A 16,843-nucleotide genomic window follows, 5' to 3' on the forward strand; every position below is an offset into this window, starting at 1 on the left:
AGAGATTTCGTGGAGATTTCTTAGGGAGCTTTTAAAGGAAAGAGAATATGTGTTGAACACAAAAAGCTCTCAAAGGAGTCTAGGTTCGTCCCCCTTTATTCTCTAAATATATTGTTGCCGAAATTGGTGAAGGAAATCAGAAAATATCTCTTTATATTTCGGCAAGATTATTTAGGGAATTCATATTGGAATTTTGTGATTGGTTGCACCACCTCATAGGGCTTATGTGGCAAGCAAGCATTGGAGGAAATTATGTGGAGTTATATCATTGTGCCGTGAGTTTCATTAGGGTTAGACGGCTTGGAGAACAAAGGAAGCCGTGCTCCTATATATTCATCTCTTCTCTCAACGTCAAGGGGTTCGAAAGTTCCACACTTTTACGTTTTACACTTTGAAGAAAAATCAGAAAACTCTCTCTAGCCTAGCCGTGTTCTTCTCCATCCTCTAGGGCAACCACGAAGTTCAAGCAAGGCCAAGGAAGAAGAAGACAAGCCGTGCACACCATCCATCACCACCCTTGGAGATTGCTTTCGAAATTCAAGAGTCCATTCATCACTTCATTCATCTCATCTTCATCACGGTGTAATCCGATTCTCCTTGTACCTTTGCTTTGTATTTTCGTTGGTTTTGCCTTAGTTGACACATATGTATGAACAAGTATTGTTTTCTGAAATTTTATGATGAATTGTTAATTTTCAGATTCATATATTGCGATTTATGGTTGCTTTTGTGTGAGTGTTTGATTAAATTTGCATGATAGAAATCTTTTGTATGATTATCTTGAATGGTTCGAAACATTTAGGGTTTTTATGTGAATGTTGCTACGAATTTGAGAACATGAATCAACTTTTTGGTTTTGTGTTCTTGAATCGATAAGTAGTAAAGGTTTTGTACAAAAACCGAATTTAATCAAAGAAGATTGCAATTAGGTGGACTTTTTCATACTAAGTTGCACATTTGAGTTGATAGCCTTTCTAGGTGTTTATTGCGTTAAACATGACATGATTGACTAGCTTTCTAGGGCTTGATTGCATGTTTGATAGAATTAATCTAGGTGCTTTCGCTTAGGTTAATTAGCATTGAAAGTAAAATATGGGAAATTGTTTGCTTTTGAACGTTTCACATGATCAACTCCTCTTGCATGACTATGATGAACAATGATGAACTTGAATTAATTTTAATCATGAGTTTCGACTTTGATCTTTGTTCTTGCATTCCATTTGTATTTTTATGTTTTTGCATTTCAATTATTTAGGTAACTTAGACTTTATTTTCGGAAATTAAAACCAAAAACCAAAAAACTCCCCCTTTTTCGTAAATATGTCTATATTTTGTAAATATTATACTTTGTTTTAATTTTAATTGTTCAATTGTTTGACAATGACAGGTGTACCCTCAATCCCCGGAATAGAACGATCCCTATTTACTTTATACTACTAATGACATTTCAGGGTTAAATTGGTCGCTCGATAAAAGCGACATCAATTTTTGGCGCCGTTGCCGGGGATTGAAAAATCATTTGCCATATTGTGAATATGTGTTTTGTTTATATTGTGACCGAAAAAAAAAAAAAAAAAAATTTACTTGTTAATTATTTGTAATTGTCGAAATTTAGTTAACTAATTATTTAGGTTGTTATTTATATTGTTGAATACAAATTTTTATTGTAAGTTGTAAATTAAAGAAGGAATAGGTGAAGTCGTGTTTATTAATATTGGCCTAAACCCCTTATTGGTACCTAGTCCAGGTCCCTTAAGGTTGAGGGCGGTCTTTATTAACATTCATTGAACTGTCTTCACACTTAGAATCTTTTTCATCCAAGTAAGTATAGCCTATGTGGGATGGTGTCTAGGAAAGGGGACAACGCTCATGACTGGTTCTTGGATTCAGAAGTGCTTACAAATGGGCGTAAACCTCAATGAGGGAGTAGCTCATGCCAAAATGGATTCTACCTCTCGTGGTCGCCCTCCCCTACCTGGCCATTTCAGTAAGGTTGCCCAAAGGATGTAGGAGAGACTTAGTGTCTTGACGATTATACTTGGGCCGCACGTCCACTTGATTTACCGCTTGGAATTTAATTCGAAATCAATGGTATTTATATAACAAAAGAAAATGTTGTGATGCACCTAAGGTATATTGGATTAAACATAGTCTTGAAAAGGGTAGCTGTTTCAGCCCCATTGCACATCGAGACTCCCTGTTCCCGTACCTAAGTGTTGAAAATAATTGTAAAGAAAAGGAAAGAATAGAAGTAATTTTACTTAATTTCGTAAAAAAAAAAAAAAAAAAAAAAAAAAAAAGAGAAGATAATTAGATGTGAATAGTGACGTTTTGTTTGTTTGTGTGAGAGTTTTGTGTAAATGGTGTCTAATCTTGTTAAACAAAGGAAATGTAAAGAATTAATTATAAATATTGTTAAATTCTTGATTTATTATAAGTGTGTAAATTCGTATGAGTAGATAAGGGCCCTTTTGTTAATATTGGCCTTAACCCTTCATTAGTGCCTTTCTGAGGTCTCATGAGGTTGAGGGCGGCTTTTATTAGCATTTGGAGAACTGTCTAACACATGAGTTCTTTTCAAGCTGAGTAAGGGGCATATAGGTGGTGTCTAGGTTGAGACCCTGGGTGATGGGTTCAAATTGGATCTCAGAGATACTATAGACCGTGCGTAAACCACAATGTGGGAGTAGCCAATAGGGGCCTAAACCTCAATGAGGGAGTAGCCTCCGTAGTGTCACCAAAATGAGTCCTCCCTCTCACTTACCTCTTAATCTGGCCATCTAACCTTCTGAAACAAAGGAAAGTGACTTATGTCTAGGCGACTATCCCTAGATCGTAGCTCACCAATAGTAGTGGTTTCTATTGGGCTCGACTTACAACTTGTAATCAATTGAGATATTAACTTTATTTTGTAAAGATAATAAGATACTTGAACATAACCTCTACTTGTAAATTGTGTTTTTTTTTACATTTTATACTTGTATAAATTTCTTTTGTGGTTTATTTGTGAAAAGATTGTGGATAGTTTGTAATTTGTACTTCTCTTTATACTTGTATAAATCATAAATAGTAAAGTCGTGAATAGTAACTTATGAATAGTGACTCGTGAATAGTAAGGTTGATGTATAAATCACTAATTTGTAATTAACTCACTTTATACTTTGCTAACTTCTTTGAATTTTGATGATGTTCAGGATTCCTATGAATGACCGAGCCTTTTAGATCCTCTACACTAAAGGAAATTGAAGCAAGGCTCGCTCGCTTGAAGGGTCCTTCACTTCTTGAGCAGACAAGCCCTTCCCCTTCGACACACAGAGGGTACATCTTTAACGAACAAGGGAAGAGGACCTACTGTTCTGAGGAGTCTACATCACCTACACCAAGTCCATCTCCTCCTTCACGTTCACCTTCACCTGTGATTTCGTCCAACTCTACACCACCACCTTCACCACCACCTGAAGAAGTCGAAGAAGAGAGAATGGCATCTATTAGGGAACTTTCCACTGCAACTGTTGAAGGAGGACCCCCTACAGGCATAGTATACCCTCCCCCTGCAGCTGGAAGACAAGCAGAGTTTGAGCTAAAGAGTGGTTTGTTGCACAAGCTCCCTATCTTCCATGGACTTAATATGGAGGACGCTAACAAGCATGTTCGAGAATTTCAATCTGTTTGTGCAAACATGCAACCACAAGGGGCAGATGAGAACCTTCTTAAGATGAGAGCATTTCCATTCTCTCTAGCTGATAGAGCCAAGGATTGGCTATATGAACTCCCTGCAGGACGTATCACTTCATGGGAGACAATGAGAAAGGCCTTCTTGGAGAAATACTTCCCAGCTTCTAAGGTCATCACACTCAGGAAGAAGCTCAGTGGAATAGAGCAAGCCCATGATGAGTCCTATGCTGCTTACTATGAGAGGTTCAATTCCTTACTTGCACAATGTCCTCAACATCAGATGAAGGATGAGACCCTACTCACATGTTTCTATGAAGGACTCTTACCCTTGGAAAGGCAAATGTTGGATGCTGCAGCTGGAGGAGCTTTTGTGGATAAGTCCCCTACAGTTGGGAAGGAGCTGATAGCTAATCGTGCCTTGAACTCCCAACAATATGAGGGAGTAGGACACTCTACTCGTAGGGTGCATGAGATGAGCAAGAATACTGCAATTGAGGACCAACTGAATAAGCTTACTCTACTCATGAATCAAGTGGTAAGTTCCAAGGGACCAAGTGCAACAATAGCTTGTGGGGTATGCTCTATGCAAGGGCATGTTACAGATCAGTGCCCTCAACTTAATGAGAATGGAGGATGGGAATCTGCAAATGCTATTGGAGGATATCAAGGAGGATACCAAGGAGGACCTCAACGTCCTAGACATGATCCTTACTCCAATACGTACAACCCAGGATGGAGGGACCATCCCAACTTCAAGTGGACCAACAATGATAATGTTCAGAATCCTCTTGGTGGGAACTTCCAACGTCCTCAAGGGCCTTCATTCCAAGGATCATCTTTTCAAAGGCCCTACATGCCTCCGCCTCAACAGAACTCAGGACCTTCAATGTCTCACTATGACAAAACGTTGGAAGCCTTGACTAGTTCCACCCAAGCCTTGACAAACTCTACTCAAGCTTTGATTCAAGGACAACAGACCCACACTAAGGATATTGCAGATCTTAAGAAACAGATGGGCCAAGTTGTGGACTTCATGAGCAAGATTCATGAGACTGGGAAGCTTCCTAGTGGCACAATACCTAACCCTAAGGGTAATGTGGAGAATGCATCAGTTGTGACTACGAGGAGTGGGAGACCATTTGTGGATCCACCCAAGCAACCCAAGAAGGTCCAAATGAGCATAGAAATTGAGGAAGACCAAGAACCCACCAAGTTGGGTATTGAGAAGGACCCTGCAACGTCAAAGGAAGAGACCAAGGCATCCTCATCTTTAAAGGCAAAACCGGAAATCAAAGGTAATAATTCTAACTTATCAAATTCGGTTATTGCTAACCCTTCTTCTTCTTGCATGCCCTTCCCACGCAGGTTTGCCCAATCTAAGAAGGATGAAAGTGACCAAGCTATCTTGGAAACTTTCAAGAAGGTGCAAGTAAACCTACCCCTCCTAGAGGCCATCAAGCAAGTCCCTAAGTATGCCAAGTTCCTCAAAGAGCTTTGCACTACTAGGAGAGTAAACCGTGAAAAGGAGGTGGTAAAGGTAAGTGAGAATGTCTCTGCCCTAATTCAGAGGAAGATCCCTCCAAAGTGTAAGGATCCTGGAAGCTTTACCATTCCTTGTACTATTGGTAACTCTAGATTTAAGAATGCCATGCTAGACCTAGGTGCATCTGTTAATGTTATGCCCTACTCTGTTTATGAAACCCTAGGTCTAGGGGAACTTAAATCTGACAATGTTATCATTCAGTTAGCTGACAGATCCAATGCATACCCTAGAGGTTTGTTGGAGGATGTGCTTGTACAGGTTAACCATCTTATCTTCCCAGCTGATTTTTATGTACTGGAAATGGAGGACTCCCCTGTAAGTTCCACTCCATTGCTTTTGGGACGTCCTTTCTTAAGGACAGCTAGGACGAAGATTGATGTGTATGAAGGCTCTCTTACAATGGAGTTCGATGGTGACATCATTGGCTTTAACATCTTTGAAGCCATGAGGTATCCCCTAGAGGTTAATGATTGTTTTTCTGCTGACATTTTAGATGAACTTGCGCAGAAAATGTTTGATGTTATGCATGAGGATACCCTAGTCACTACCCTTGAGAGTGGGGTAGGCTATACAAAGGAAGGCGTCACCATCCCAGAGGACAAGTTGAAAGACACTTGTGAGGAGAAAATCATTGAAAACGTCTCCTTCCTTGAGGCATCACCCTTCATAGGTAAGTCTGTTTCTCCCTTGTCCATTCAGTTATCCACTAACAAGACTTTACCTTCAGTGGTCCAGGCCCCAGAACTTGAGCTAAAACCTCTTCCAGACCATTTGAAGTATGTCTACTTAGGGGACAAGGAAACCTTGCCAGTGATTGTGTCCTCTGCACTAACAACTCCACAAGAAGAGAAGTTGGTGGAAATGTTGAAGCAACACAAGACCGCCATAGGATGGACATTGGCGGATATCAAGGGAATCAGCCCTACAACTTGCGTCCACAGGATACTTCTAGAGGAGGGGTCTAAACCCACTAGAGAGGCTCAACGTCGTCTCAACCCTCCAATGATGGAAGTAGTGAAGAAGGAGGTTATCAAACTCCTTGATTGTGGGGTAATCTACCCTATTTCTGACTCCAAGTGGGTCTCTCCAGTTCAGGTCGTGCCCAAGAAGTCTGGGATCACTGTGGTAAAGAATGCTGATAACGAACTGGTGCCCCAAAGGACAGTAACAGGCCACAGAGTATGCATTGACTATAGGAGGCTCAACGCAACCACAAGGAAAGACCACTTTCCTCTGCCATTCATTGACCAGATGCTTGAGCGCCTAGCTGGACATGACTATTACTGCTTCCTGGATGGATACTCTGGTTACAACCAGATTGCAATTGCAAATGAAGATCAAGAGAAGACAACCTTCACTTGCCCCTTTGGAACATTTGCCTATAGACGTATGCCTTTCGGACTTTGCAACGCTCCAGGTACCTTTCAGAGGTGTATGGTAAGTATCTTTTCAGATTATATTGAGAAAATCATAGAGGTATTCATGGATGACTTTTCAGTTTTTGGAAAGAATTTTGATGATTGTCTTAATAATCTGGAGATAATTCTGAAACGTTGCATGGAAACTAACCTTGTCTTAAACTGGGAAAAATGCCATTTTATGGTTAAACAAGGAATAGTTCTAGGACATATTGTCTCTGCTAGGGGTATAGAGGTTGATAAAGCCAAGGTTGATATTGTGCGTCACTTACCCTCTCCCACTTCTGTGAGAGAGATTCGTTCTTTCCTTGGTCATGCAGGTTTTTACAGGAGGTTCATCAAGGACTTCTCTCAGATTTCGAGACCCTTATGTCAACTACTCCAGAAGGATGTGCCCTTCCACTTTGACAAGGAGTGTCAAGAAGCTTTTGACAAGCTTAAGGAGTTGTTGACATCTGCCCCCATCATGTTACCTCCAGATTGGTCCCTGCCCTTTGAGTTGATGTGCGATGCCTCTGACTACGCAGTTGGAGCCGTTTTGGGACAAAGGAAGGAAAAGCTGCCCTATGCCATCTACTACGCCTCAAGGACTCTCAATGATGCCCAAATGAATTACTCCACCACAGAGAAAGAGCTCCTTGCAGTTGTCTTTGCCCTTGAGAAGTTTCGCTCTTACTTACTTGGTACCAAAGTTACTATCTTTACTGACCATGCAGCTTTGAAATACTTGATGACCAAGAAGGAGGCGAAACCAAGGCTTATTAGATGGATCCTACTCCTGCAAGAATTCGACGTGGAAATCAAGGACAAGAAGGGTAGTGAGAACGTGGTAGCTGACCACTTGAGTCGCTTAGTGCATGCAGAAGATTATCTCCCTCTGGTGGAGACATTTCCAGACGAGCAACTCTTTGGACTTCAGGTAAGTGAACCATGGTATGCAGACATTGTGAATTATATTGTATCTAGAAAGATTCCTGATACCATGTCACGTGCTCATAGGGATAGGCTTAAGAAAACTGTTAAGCAATATGTTTGGGATGAACCTTATTTGTGGAAGTATTGCTCTGATCAATTGATTAGGAGATGTGTGCCTGAACATGAACATAATGCTATACTTTCTTTTTGCCACTCTAAAGCATGTGGGGGACACTTTGGGTCTAAGAAGACTGCGTTTAAGGTGCTAGAGTCTGGGTTCTATTGGCCAACATTATTTAGGGATGCACATGCCTATTGTTTAACTTGTGATAAGTGCCAAAGAACAGGAAATCTAGGTCCTAGAGATCAAATGCCATTGTCCAATATAATAACTGTTGAAATATTTGATGTCTGGGGTATAGATTTCATGGGACCTTTCCCTTCATCTTTTGGGTTTCTCTATATCTTACTTGCAGTGGACTATGTTTCCAAATGGGTGGAAGCAAAGGCCACTAGAACTAATGACTCTAAGGTTGTTGCAGATTTTATCAAGTCTAACATCTTTAGCAGGTTTGGAATGCCTAGAGTTCTCATTAGTGATGGAGGATCCCATTTTTGCAATCGGACGATTGAGGCTCTCTTGAAGAGATATGATGTCACACATAAGGTTTCTACACCTTATCACCCACAAACTAGTGGGCAGGCTGAGGTCTCTAATCGTCAGATTAAGGGATATTGGAGAAGACTGTGAACCCCAACAGGAAGGACTGGTCCTTGCGTCTAGAGGATGCTTTGTGGGCCTACAGAACTGCATACAAAACTCCCATAGGTATGTCACCATATCGAATTGTCTATGGCAAACCGTGCCATTTACCTGTGGAGTTGGAGCACAAAGCTTGGTGGGCTGTGAAGCAGTTCAACATGGATATGGATGCAGCTGGGCTTCATAGGAAGTTGCAATTGCAAGAGTTAGAGGAGATAAGGAATGATGCCTTTGAAAGTGCTAAAATTTACAAGGATAAGACTAAGGCATTCCATGACAAAATGATTCGAAGGAAGACTTTTGTTGTGGGTCAAAAAGTTCTTCTTTTCCATTCTCGTCTCAAACTCTTCCCAGGTAAGCTTCGTTCTCGTTGGATTGGGCCTTTTGTTATCACTCATGTGTTTCCTCATGGAGCTGTGCAGATAAAGAGTGAACATACAAACAACGAGTTCAAGGTGAACGGCCATCGCTTGAAGCCTTACTATGAGGCATTTGTGGAACATGAAGTGGAGGATGTGCCCCTCCAAAACGTTCCAAACCCTGAGGATTAAATGGAGGTACAAGTCTAGGCTGAAAGACTATAAACATTAAGCGCTGCTTGGGAGGCAACCCAATTCTGAAGTAGCTGTGGAGGAGTCATCAACGCAGATTTGTTTTATCTCTCCCTTTTACCTCTCCAATTTTTCTTTATGTTGGTAGTCATTTTCGTAAATTTCATCCCTATATGCTTAAGTGTTCCATTGCATGCTTTTTATTGATTACATTGAGGACAATGCAATATTTAAGTGTGGGGGAAGGGATTTACACTTTTATCTTGAGTCATATATTGAAAAATACAAAAAAATTGAAAAATGTCAAAAATTTAAAAATTTTCGTTGCTTTTGTTTTTGTTTTGAGTCTTAGGATGCCCTTTCAACTGTCTAGGATGATTCTATATCTCTAAAATCATGACTAAAAGAGGATCACAAGATTGAGATGATTTTTAAACATGGTATTCTTTGGTTAATTGAGATATATGAAAAATGTGTGCCTTGTAGTGGATATGGATTCGAAAACTTTGGTACAGAATATGAGCATGTTAGGATGAGTTTTGATTCATATAAGCCCATGTGAGATAATTGAGCCATGTTCCTTTTTCTTGGAGTGAAATGAAAAATATATTCTTATTTTCTTGGCGATATTTTGATGATCTCATTATTCTTCATTTGATTGATTGCTTGCCATAGATTAAGTTTGATGGACTAGAGAATGCTAGAATTCACTCTTGTACTTGTTGAGACGTTTGTCAATACATGGCCCTGATTCTGGAAGGGATAGAGGCACCCTAGGAATTTCCACCATTGCCAAATAAACCTGTGTCCCTAATTGTGCCCGTCGTGGGACTCCCCTAGATAAGCCCCTTTGAGCCTACATTGAGCCTTTTCATTCATCACCCTTAAAACCCTTAACCATGAAGCTTAGTATAGTTAAAACCCTACCCTTTGTTCTAAGAACTTAGTGGAGCTATCTTTTGAGACATACTTCGTGGGTTTGGTGCTAAGGATGAAAATTGAGAAGAGGTGAAAGTTAAAGTGTGGGGGTAGACTTGTCCATAAAAGAAAAATATATGAAAAAGCCGAGAAAAAGAAAAAAAAAAAAAAAGAAAAAAAATGTATACGGCTAAAAAGAAAAGAAAGAAAAATGTTTATGGATTTTAGTCCCCCATACTTGGTGATTTTGGAGTTTACGTTGAACTAAAGGCCCACTACAGAAAAATTTGGCCTTTGTCCATTCACTATAGTTCAAGGGAAGTTTACAATGAAGATTGGGCCCAACATGAAGACATTAGGCCCCTTTTATGTTACCTCTAGGGAAAGTGACGTTTTTGCAATACCTTGGTGGATTTCTTGAGGTCTCTACATCTACATATGCTCTGCTAGGTTTTTAGGACACTTTGATAAATCCTTACCTTTCATTTCCTTAAACCTTAAGCCCTAGCCCCATTACAACCCTTGATAAGACCTTCTTGATCCTTAAGATGGGACAGCCTTTGAGGTGGAGATGAGTTACAAGAGTTGAACCTATGGCTTGGGTCCATCTGTGCAAGTAGTTGGTATCCTTCATGAGATCTTTAAAATAAATTATACATGTGCTTTCGTTTCTTGAATTATGTGATATACTTGCTATCTTTCACATATACTTGAGTGTATAAGCTTTTAAGCATTGCCATGATCTGAGAGAAGAAAGAGTGGATATAACTTGTGAGGAATTGAATCATACTTGTCTGAAACATGCTTAACAGAACCGATCACCATTGTTACAACCAAGTCCTACTTGTGTATGTGAAGATTATGTGTTTTAATTAACTCTCGAATGCCTAAACATTTATTCTTGGTGAAGTGCTAATCTTGGTGTTGTGAAAGTAAGAGATTGCTGAGACAAAAAGTTGAAGGGCTATAGAGTCTGTTTCGTGTCAAGTCTTTAATTTCTGTTGAGTCTTAGTGTGTGTCTTAGTTTGATTTTGCTAAGGGACTAGCAAAAGCTAAGTGTGGGGGAATTTGATAGGAGCATTTTAATGCGACGTTTTAACTGCATTTCCCTACACTTTTCTGCGCCATTTCCTTGAAAAATCCCTGTTTGGGAAAGTTTCCATTCTTTGATTGGGAAAGTTCCTTATTGTAGAAAGTTTCCATTTTTGTCTTCATTTTTCATTTCTCATTTTTCATTTCTCATTTCTGGAAAGTTTCTATTTTTCATTTTTAGTAAGTTTCTATTTTCATTTTTTAGAAAGTTTCTATTTTAAGTATAGTTTCTATTTTCAGGACCTCCGAGCTAGAAAGTGGAAATGAACGCACGAATGGAAAGAGGAGCTTGCGAACATCAAGACGAACGAACATGAGAGAAAATGGCCCACACATTTGAGCAGAAATGAAGAAACAAGCTTTCCTAGTCCAACCAGGAAATCCTACGAAATGGAGGAAGGCTTCCCTAGCAAGTTTCCAACGCAACCATGAAAAAGAAATGGAAAAATAATGTGTTTTGCGTTGGAAAATGAGAAGGCTTGAAGATGAAGCAACGAGGCCCAAGAACTCCTTGGATTTTCGGCAAATTGGATAATGGCCCATCAAAGCCCATGACACTAGGGTTTGTGACGCAAACCCTAGCCCTAAAGATATGTTTGCCGTGAAATTGCATGAGAGAAACAAGGAAGAGGCGTCCAAAAATCAGAAAATAAAGAAGATTTTCTATGGAGATTTTCTAGGGTTATTTTTATGGAAATAAATCAAGAGATAAAACCCTAGAAGACCTAGCCGTCCAAGCCAAGAGGAAAACAAGGGGATGCCGTGCAAACCCTAGGGAATTCGGCAAAAGATAATGAAGAGAAAAACAAGGGTTTTGCCGTGAGGAAAAATCAGAAAAAAATAAAGAGATTTCGTGGAGATTTCTTAGGGAGCTTTTAAAGGAAAGAGAATATGTGTTGAACACAAAAAGCTCTCAAAGGAGTCTAGGTTCGTCCCCCTTTATTCTCTAAATATATTGTTGCCGAAATTGGTGAAGGAAATCAGAAAATATCTCTTTATATTTCGGCAAGATTATTTAGGGAATTCATATTGGAATTTTGTGATTGGTTGCACCACCTCATAGGGCTTATGTGGCAAGCAAGCATTGGAGGAAATTATGTGGAGTTATATCATTGTGCCGTGAGTTTCATTAGGGTTAGACGGCTTGGAGAACAAAGGAAGCCGTGCTCCTATATATTCATCTCTTCTCTCAACGTCAAGGGGTTCGAAAGTTCCACACTTTTACGTTTTACACTTTGAAGAAAAATCAGAAAACTCTCTCTAGCCTAGCCGTGTTCTTCTCCATCCTCTAGGGCAACCACGAAGTTCAAGCAAGGCCAAGGAAGAAGAAGACAAGCCGTGCACACCATCCATCACCACCCTTGGAGATTGCTTTCGAAATTCAAGAGTCCATTCATCACTTCATTCATCTCATCTTCATCACGGTGTAATCCGATTCTCCTTGTACCTTTGCTTTGTATTTTCGTTGGTTTTGCCTTAGTTGACACATATGTATGAACAAGTATTGTTTTCTGAAATTTTATGATGAATTGTTAATTTTCAGATTCATATATTGCGATTTATGGTTGCTTTTGTGTGAGTGTTTGATTAAATTTGCATGATAGAAATCTTTTGTATGATTATCTTGAATGGTTCGAAACATTTAGGGTTTTATGTGAATGTTGCTACGAATTTGAGAACATGAATCAACTTTTTGGTTTTGTGTTCTTGAATCGATAAGTAGTAAAGGTTTTGTACAAAAACCGAATTTAATCAAAGAAGATTGCAATTAGGTGGACTTTTTCATACTAAGTTGCACATTTGAGTTGATAGCCTTTCTAGGTGTTTATTGCGTTAAACATGACATGATTGACTAGCTTTCTAGGGCTTGATTGCATGTTTGATAGAATTAATCTAGGTGCTTTCGCTTAGGTTAATTAGCATTGAAAGTAAAATATGGGAAATTGTTTGCTTTTGAACGTTTCACATGATCAACTCCTCTTGCATGACTATGATGAACAATGATGAACTTGAATTAATTTTAATCATGAGTTTCGACTTTGATCTTTGTTCTTGCATTCCATTTGTATTTTTATGTTTTTGCATTTCAATTATTTAGGTAACTTAGACTTTATTTTCGGAAATTAAAACCAAAAACCAAAAAACTCCCCCTTTTTCGTAAATATGTCTATATTTTGTAAATATTATACTTTGTTTTAATTTTAATTGTTCAATTGTTTGACAATGACAGGTGTACCCTCAATCCCCGGAATAGAACGATCCCTATTTACTTTATACTACTAATGACATTTCAGGGTTAAATTGGTCGCTCGATAAAAGCGACATCATTTACACAAACAAGAAAAAGTAAAGATGGGGGGTTTTTAAAGATTGAAAACAGAAAATTTCCAGAAAATAATAAAGATTAAAATCGTTTCTATACATAGATGGGAAAAGAAGAATTTTTGAAGAACACTTGTCAAGAACTCATCAAGATCAATATTTTCATGCATCCCTTAATCTTTTTAATTACCATGGAAAGCTATCAACCAAGAACACAAAGATCCAAGCAACCATTGTCCCCTTTTTACTTTCTTTCTTAAGTCAAATTGAAAATCAAGTCAATTTTATTTTGAAAAGTTCGATATCAATAATGAAAAATCCCGTTTTCAAATCATTAAGTTCAAGAAAGAATCAATAGACATGCAAATCCAAGGGCGTCAATACTCATCATCACATGCATAATCTGATTTTCGACTCAAAGCAAGCCTTTACTACTTATTCGAATTAGGTTTCACCAAGCATCAAACCTAATTACTAGCAAGTTACATGCAAGTCTTCCTTTTATGTTTGTCAGACCAAGTGAATCGTTAACATGTACTGAAGCACAAAAATCAGATTATCATTCCATATTCGGCAATTAATCAAGACAAAAGACACACAAACACATCAAACATTGAAAAGAACATCCAAATCGCATCCCAAAAATCAGAAAGTTATCTCATGGTTTCGGTTTTACACATAAAGAAATCAAAACAGAAAAAAACAAATACAAAAACACTAAACCGTGAAGAAAACATAGGGAAGATGGTATGAACAACCCTTGACTACGTCCCAAGGTCCAAAGTAGATCCAAGGCAGCAACACAAGGTAGAATTCACGGCTAGGATGGAGGATGGCACGGCTAGGAACTTGTAGATGCAAAAACCTGAAACTCAAGAGCAAACCGGTGAGAAACGAAATTGTGGAGAATAATGTGTCACCTTGAAACGTCTAATACACAAGGTATATATAGGAGAACGTCTCAAGGCACTCCCAATTCGTTTCTACTTGGTTTCTCTTAGTTTATGTTGATTTAGGACTTCTTTCTCATGAAACAGATTTCCGGCAGGATTGACCTCAGTCCACTAAAACGGCCATAACTTTCTCTAGAAAATAGATATTGATGAGCTGTAAAAAGCTCTGGAAACTAGACATCTGTAGATTTCCAACCATATAAAGATCATAATTTTCTGAGCTCTGACCGATTTTTGACACTCCGTTGAAGTTGACTGATCTGCACAGGCAGATTTCCGAATCTGTAATGGATTTGACTTTTAATGCACAAGTTGAGTCTAATTCGGTTTTCCTTTGCATCACACGCCTCTCACATGTCTTCCACGCCTATTCTGAAGTAGAAACGTCAAGAACCTTCAAGAATCCTCAAGAATCTCACGAAATTCAATCCTTACTCAACAAGAAGTCCAAATTCCACATTGCTTTGTAATTCGAATTCCTTGTTGCTTCCTATTCCATGTGCACGGCATATGATCTTCTTGAGACTTCTAGATGCTTCATGATCGTTCCATAGCTCTCCTAGTATGAGTAGAACTCCATATGCAAGTAGGTTTCCTAGTTGAATACGAACTTCTTTTCTGCGATTCTTCTACACTCTTCCGGAACCTTCTTGAGTAATCCTTATCTAACAGGGACTCCTTATCACACTAGGATTCCTTATCTGAGTAGAATTGGGTTTCCCTGTTCAAGTAGAACTTCTAATTTCCGCGACTTAAGAGTTTGAATCCAAGTCAGCTTCTGATTCCTACTCCAACTAGGATTCCTTTTCCTAGTCAAACTGGGAGAACTTCCATTTCTTCATTTCTTTCCATTTCTGCGCCACTTGTGCCTTCCTTAGTCATTTTTGGACTTTGAGACTCCATTTTACCTGTAAAACACTAACTAAGTTAAATTGATCGAGATAAAGGAAATAACTTAGCAAAATATAGGGTTTAAACATTATAAACGTCGCATTTCATGCTCCTATCAATTCACAATGCAACAAGTGATTTTTCAATCCCCGGCAATGATGTCGCTTTTGGGAAGCGACCAATTTAACCCTGAAATGTCATTAGTAGTATAAAGTAAATAGGGATCGTTCTATTCCGGGGATTGAGGGTACACCTGTCATTGTCAAACAATTAAACAATTAAAATTAAAACAAAGTATAATATTTACAAAAATATAACAAAATATATACATATTTACGAAAAAGGGGGGATTTTTGATTTTTGGTTTTCTAGTTTTAAACTAAGTTAAGAAAATAATTAAAATGCAAAAACATAAAAATATAAATGGGATGCAAGAACAAAGATCAAATTCGAAACTCATGATTAAAATTGATTCAAGTTCATCATTGTTCATCATAGTCATGCAAGAGGAGTTGATCATGTGAAACGTTCATAAGCAAACAATTTCCCATATTTTACTTTCAATGCTAATTAACCTAAGCGAAAGCACCTAGATTAATTCTATCAAACATGCAATCAAACCCTAGAAAGCTAGTCAATCATGTCATGTTTAACGCATTAAGCACCCAGAAAGGCTATCAACTCAAATGTGCAACTTAGTATGAAAAAGTCCACCTAATTGCAATCTTCTTTGATTAAATTCGGTTTTTGTACAAAACCTTTACTACTTATCGATTCAAGAACACAAAACCAAAAAGTTGATCCATGTTCTTAAATTCGTAGCAACATTCACATAAAAACCCTAAATGTTTCGAACCATTCAAGATTATCATACAAAAGATTTCTATCATTCAAATTTAATCAAACACTCACACAAAAGCAACCATAAATCGCAATATATGAATCTGAAAATTAACAATTAATCATAAAATTTCAGAAAACAACACTTGTTCATACATATGTGTCAACTAAGGCAAAACCAACGAAAATACAAAGCAAAGGTACAAGGAGAATCGGATTACACCGTGATGAAGATGAGATGAATGAAGTGATGAATGGACTCTTGAATTTCGAAAGCAATCTCCAAGGGTGGTGATGGATGGTGTGCACGGCTTGTCTTCTTCTTCCTTGGCCTTGCTTGAACTTCGTGGTTGCCCTAGAGGATGGAGATGAACACGGCTAGGCTAGGGAGAGTTTCTGATTTTTTTTTCTCAAAGTGTAAATGCAAAAGTGTGGAACTCCAAACGTTGAGAAGAGGGGAGGTTATATAGGGGACGGCCAACTTGGTCTCCAAGCCGTGAATTTCTTCTTTATTTTCCATGGAATTAATCTGAAAATGCCACATAGTTTCCTCCAATGATAGCTTGCCACATAAGCCCTATGAGGTGGTGCAACCAATCACAAAATTCTCTTTTAATTCCCTAGAAATATTGCCGAAATTCCTTGAGATAATTTCTGATTTTTCTTGTTTAATTTCGGCCAACTTCCTTTAGGAATTCTAGGAATGAATCTAGACTCCTTTTTAGCCGTTTCTTGGTTCCCACCTTTTTCTCTTTCCTTAAAACTCTCTTAGAAAATATCTTTGCCGAAATCTTCTAGGTTCTTCTTTGATTCACATGGCAATTCTCTCTCCTTCCTTGTATTTCTCACGGCAATCCCTAGCTTCTCTCTCTCTTTAAACGGCAAAGGCTCAAGATAACTCTTCCAAGAATATCTCATTCCAAGAAAATCTCCCTAGAAAATCTCCACCGAAATCTTCTTAT

General features: G+C 38.6%; 1 protein-coding gene across 1 annotated transcript in view; it reads left to right on the forward strand.

The window, feature by feature from the left end:
• Positions 1–16,843, forward strand: part of LOC112181193 — a gene marked incomplete at its 3' end in the record, with an annotated part of 93,441 nt that overhangs the window by 41,952 nt on the left and 34,646 nt on the right. Inside the window, 1 exon segment of the mRNA XM_040512279.1 lies at positions 6,479–7,218. Coding sequence (XP_040368213.1) covers positions 6,479–7,218 — 740 coding nt within the window.

Source organism: Rosa chinensis, unplaced genomic scaffold (assembly GCF_002994745.2).
Source record: "Rosa chinensis cultivar Old Blush unplaced genomic scaffold, RchiOBHm-V2 RchiOBHmChr0c02, whole genome shotgun sequence".
NCBI classification, from domain to species: Eukaryota; Viridiplantae; Streptophyta; class Magnoliopsida; order Rosales; family Rosaceae; genus Rosa; species Rosa chinensis.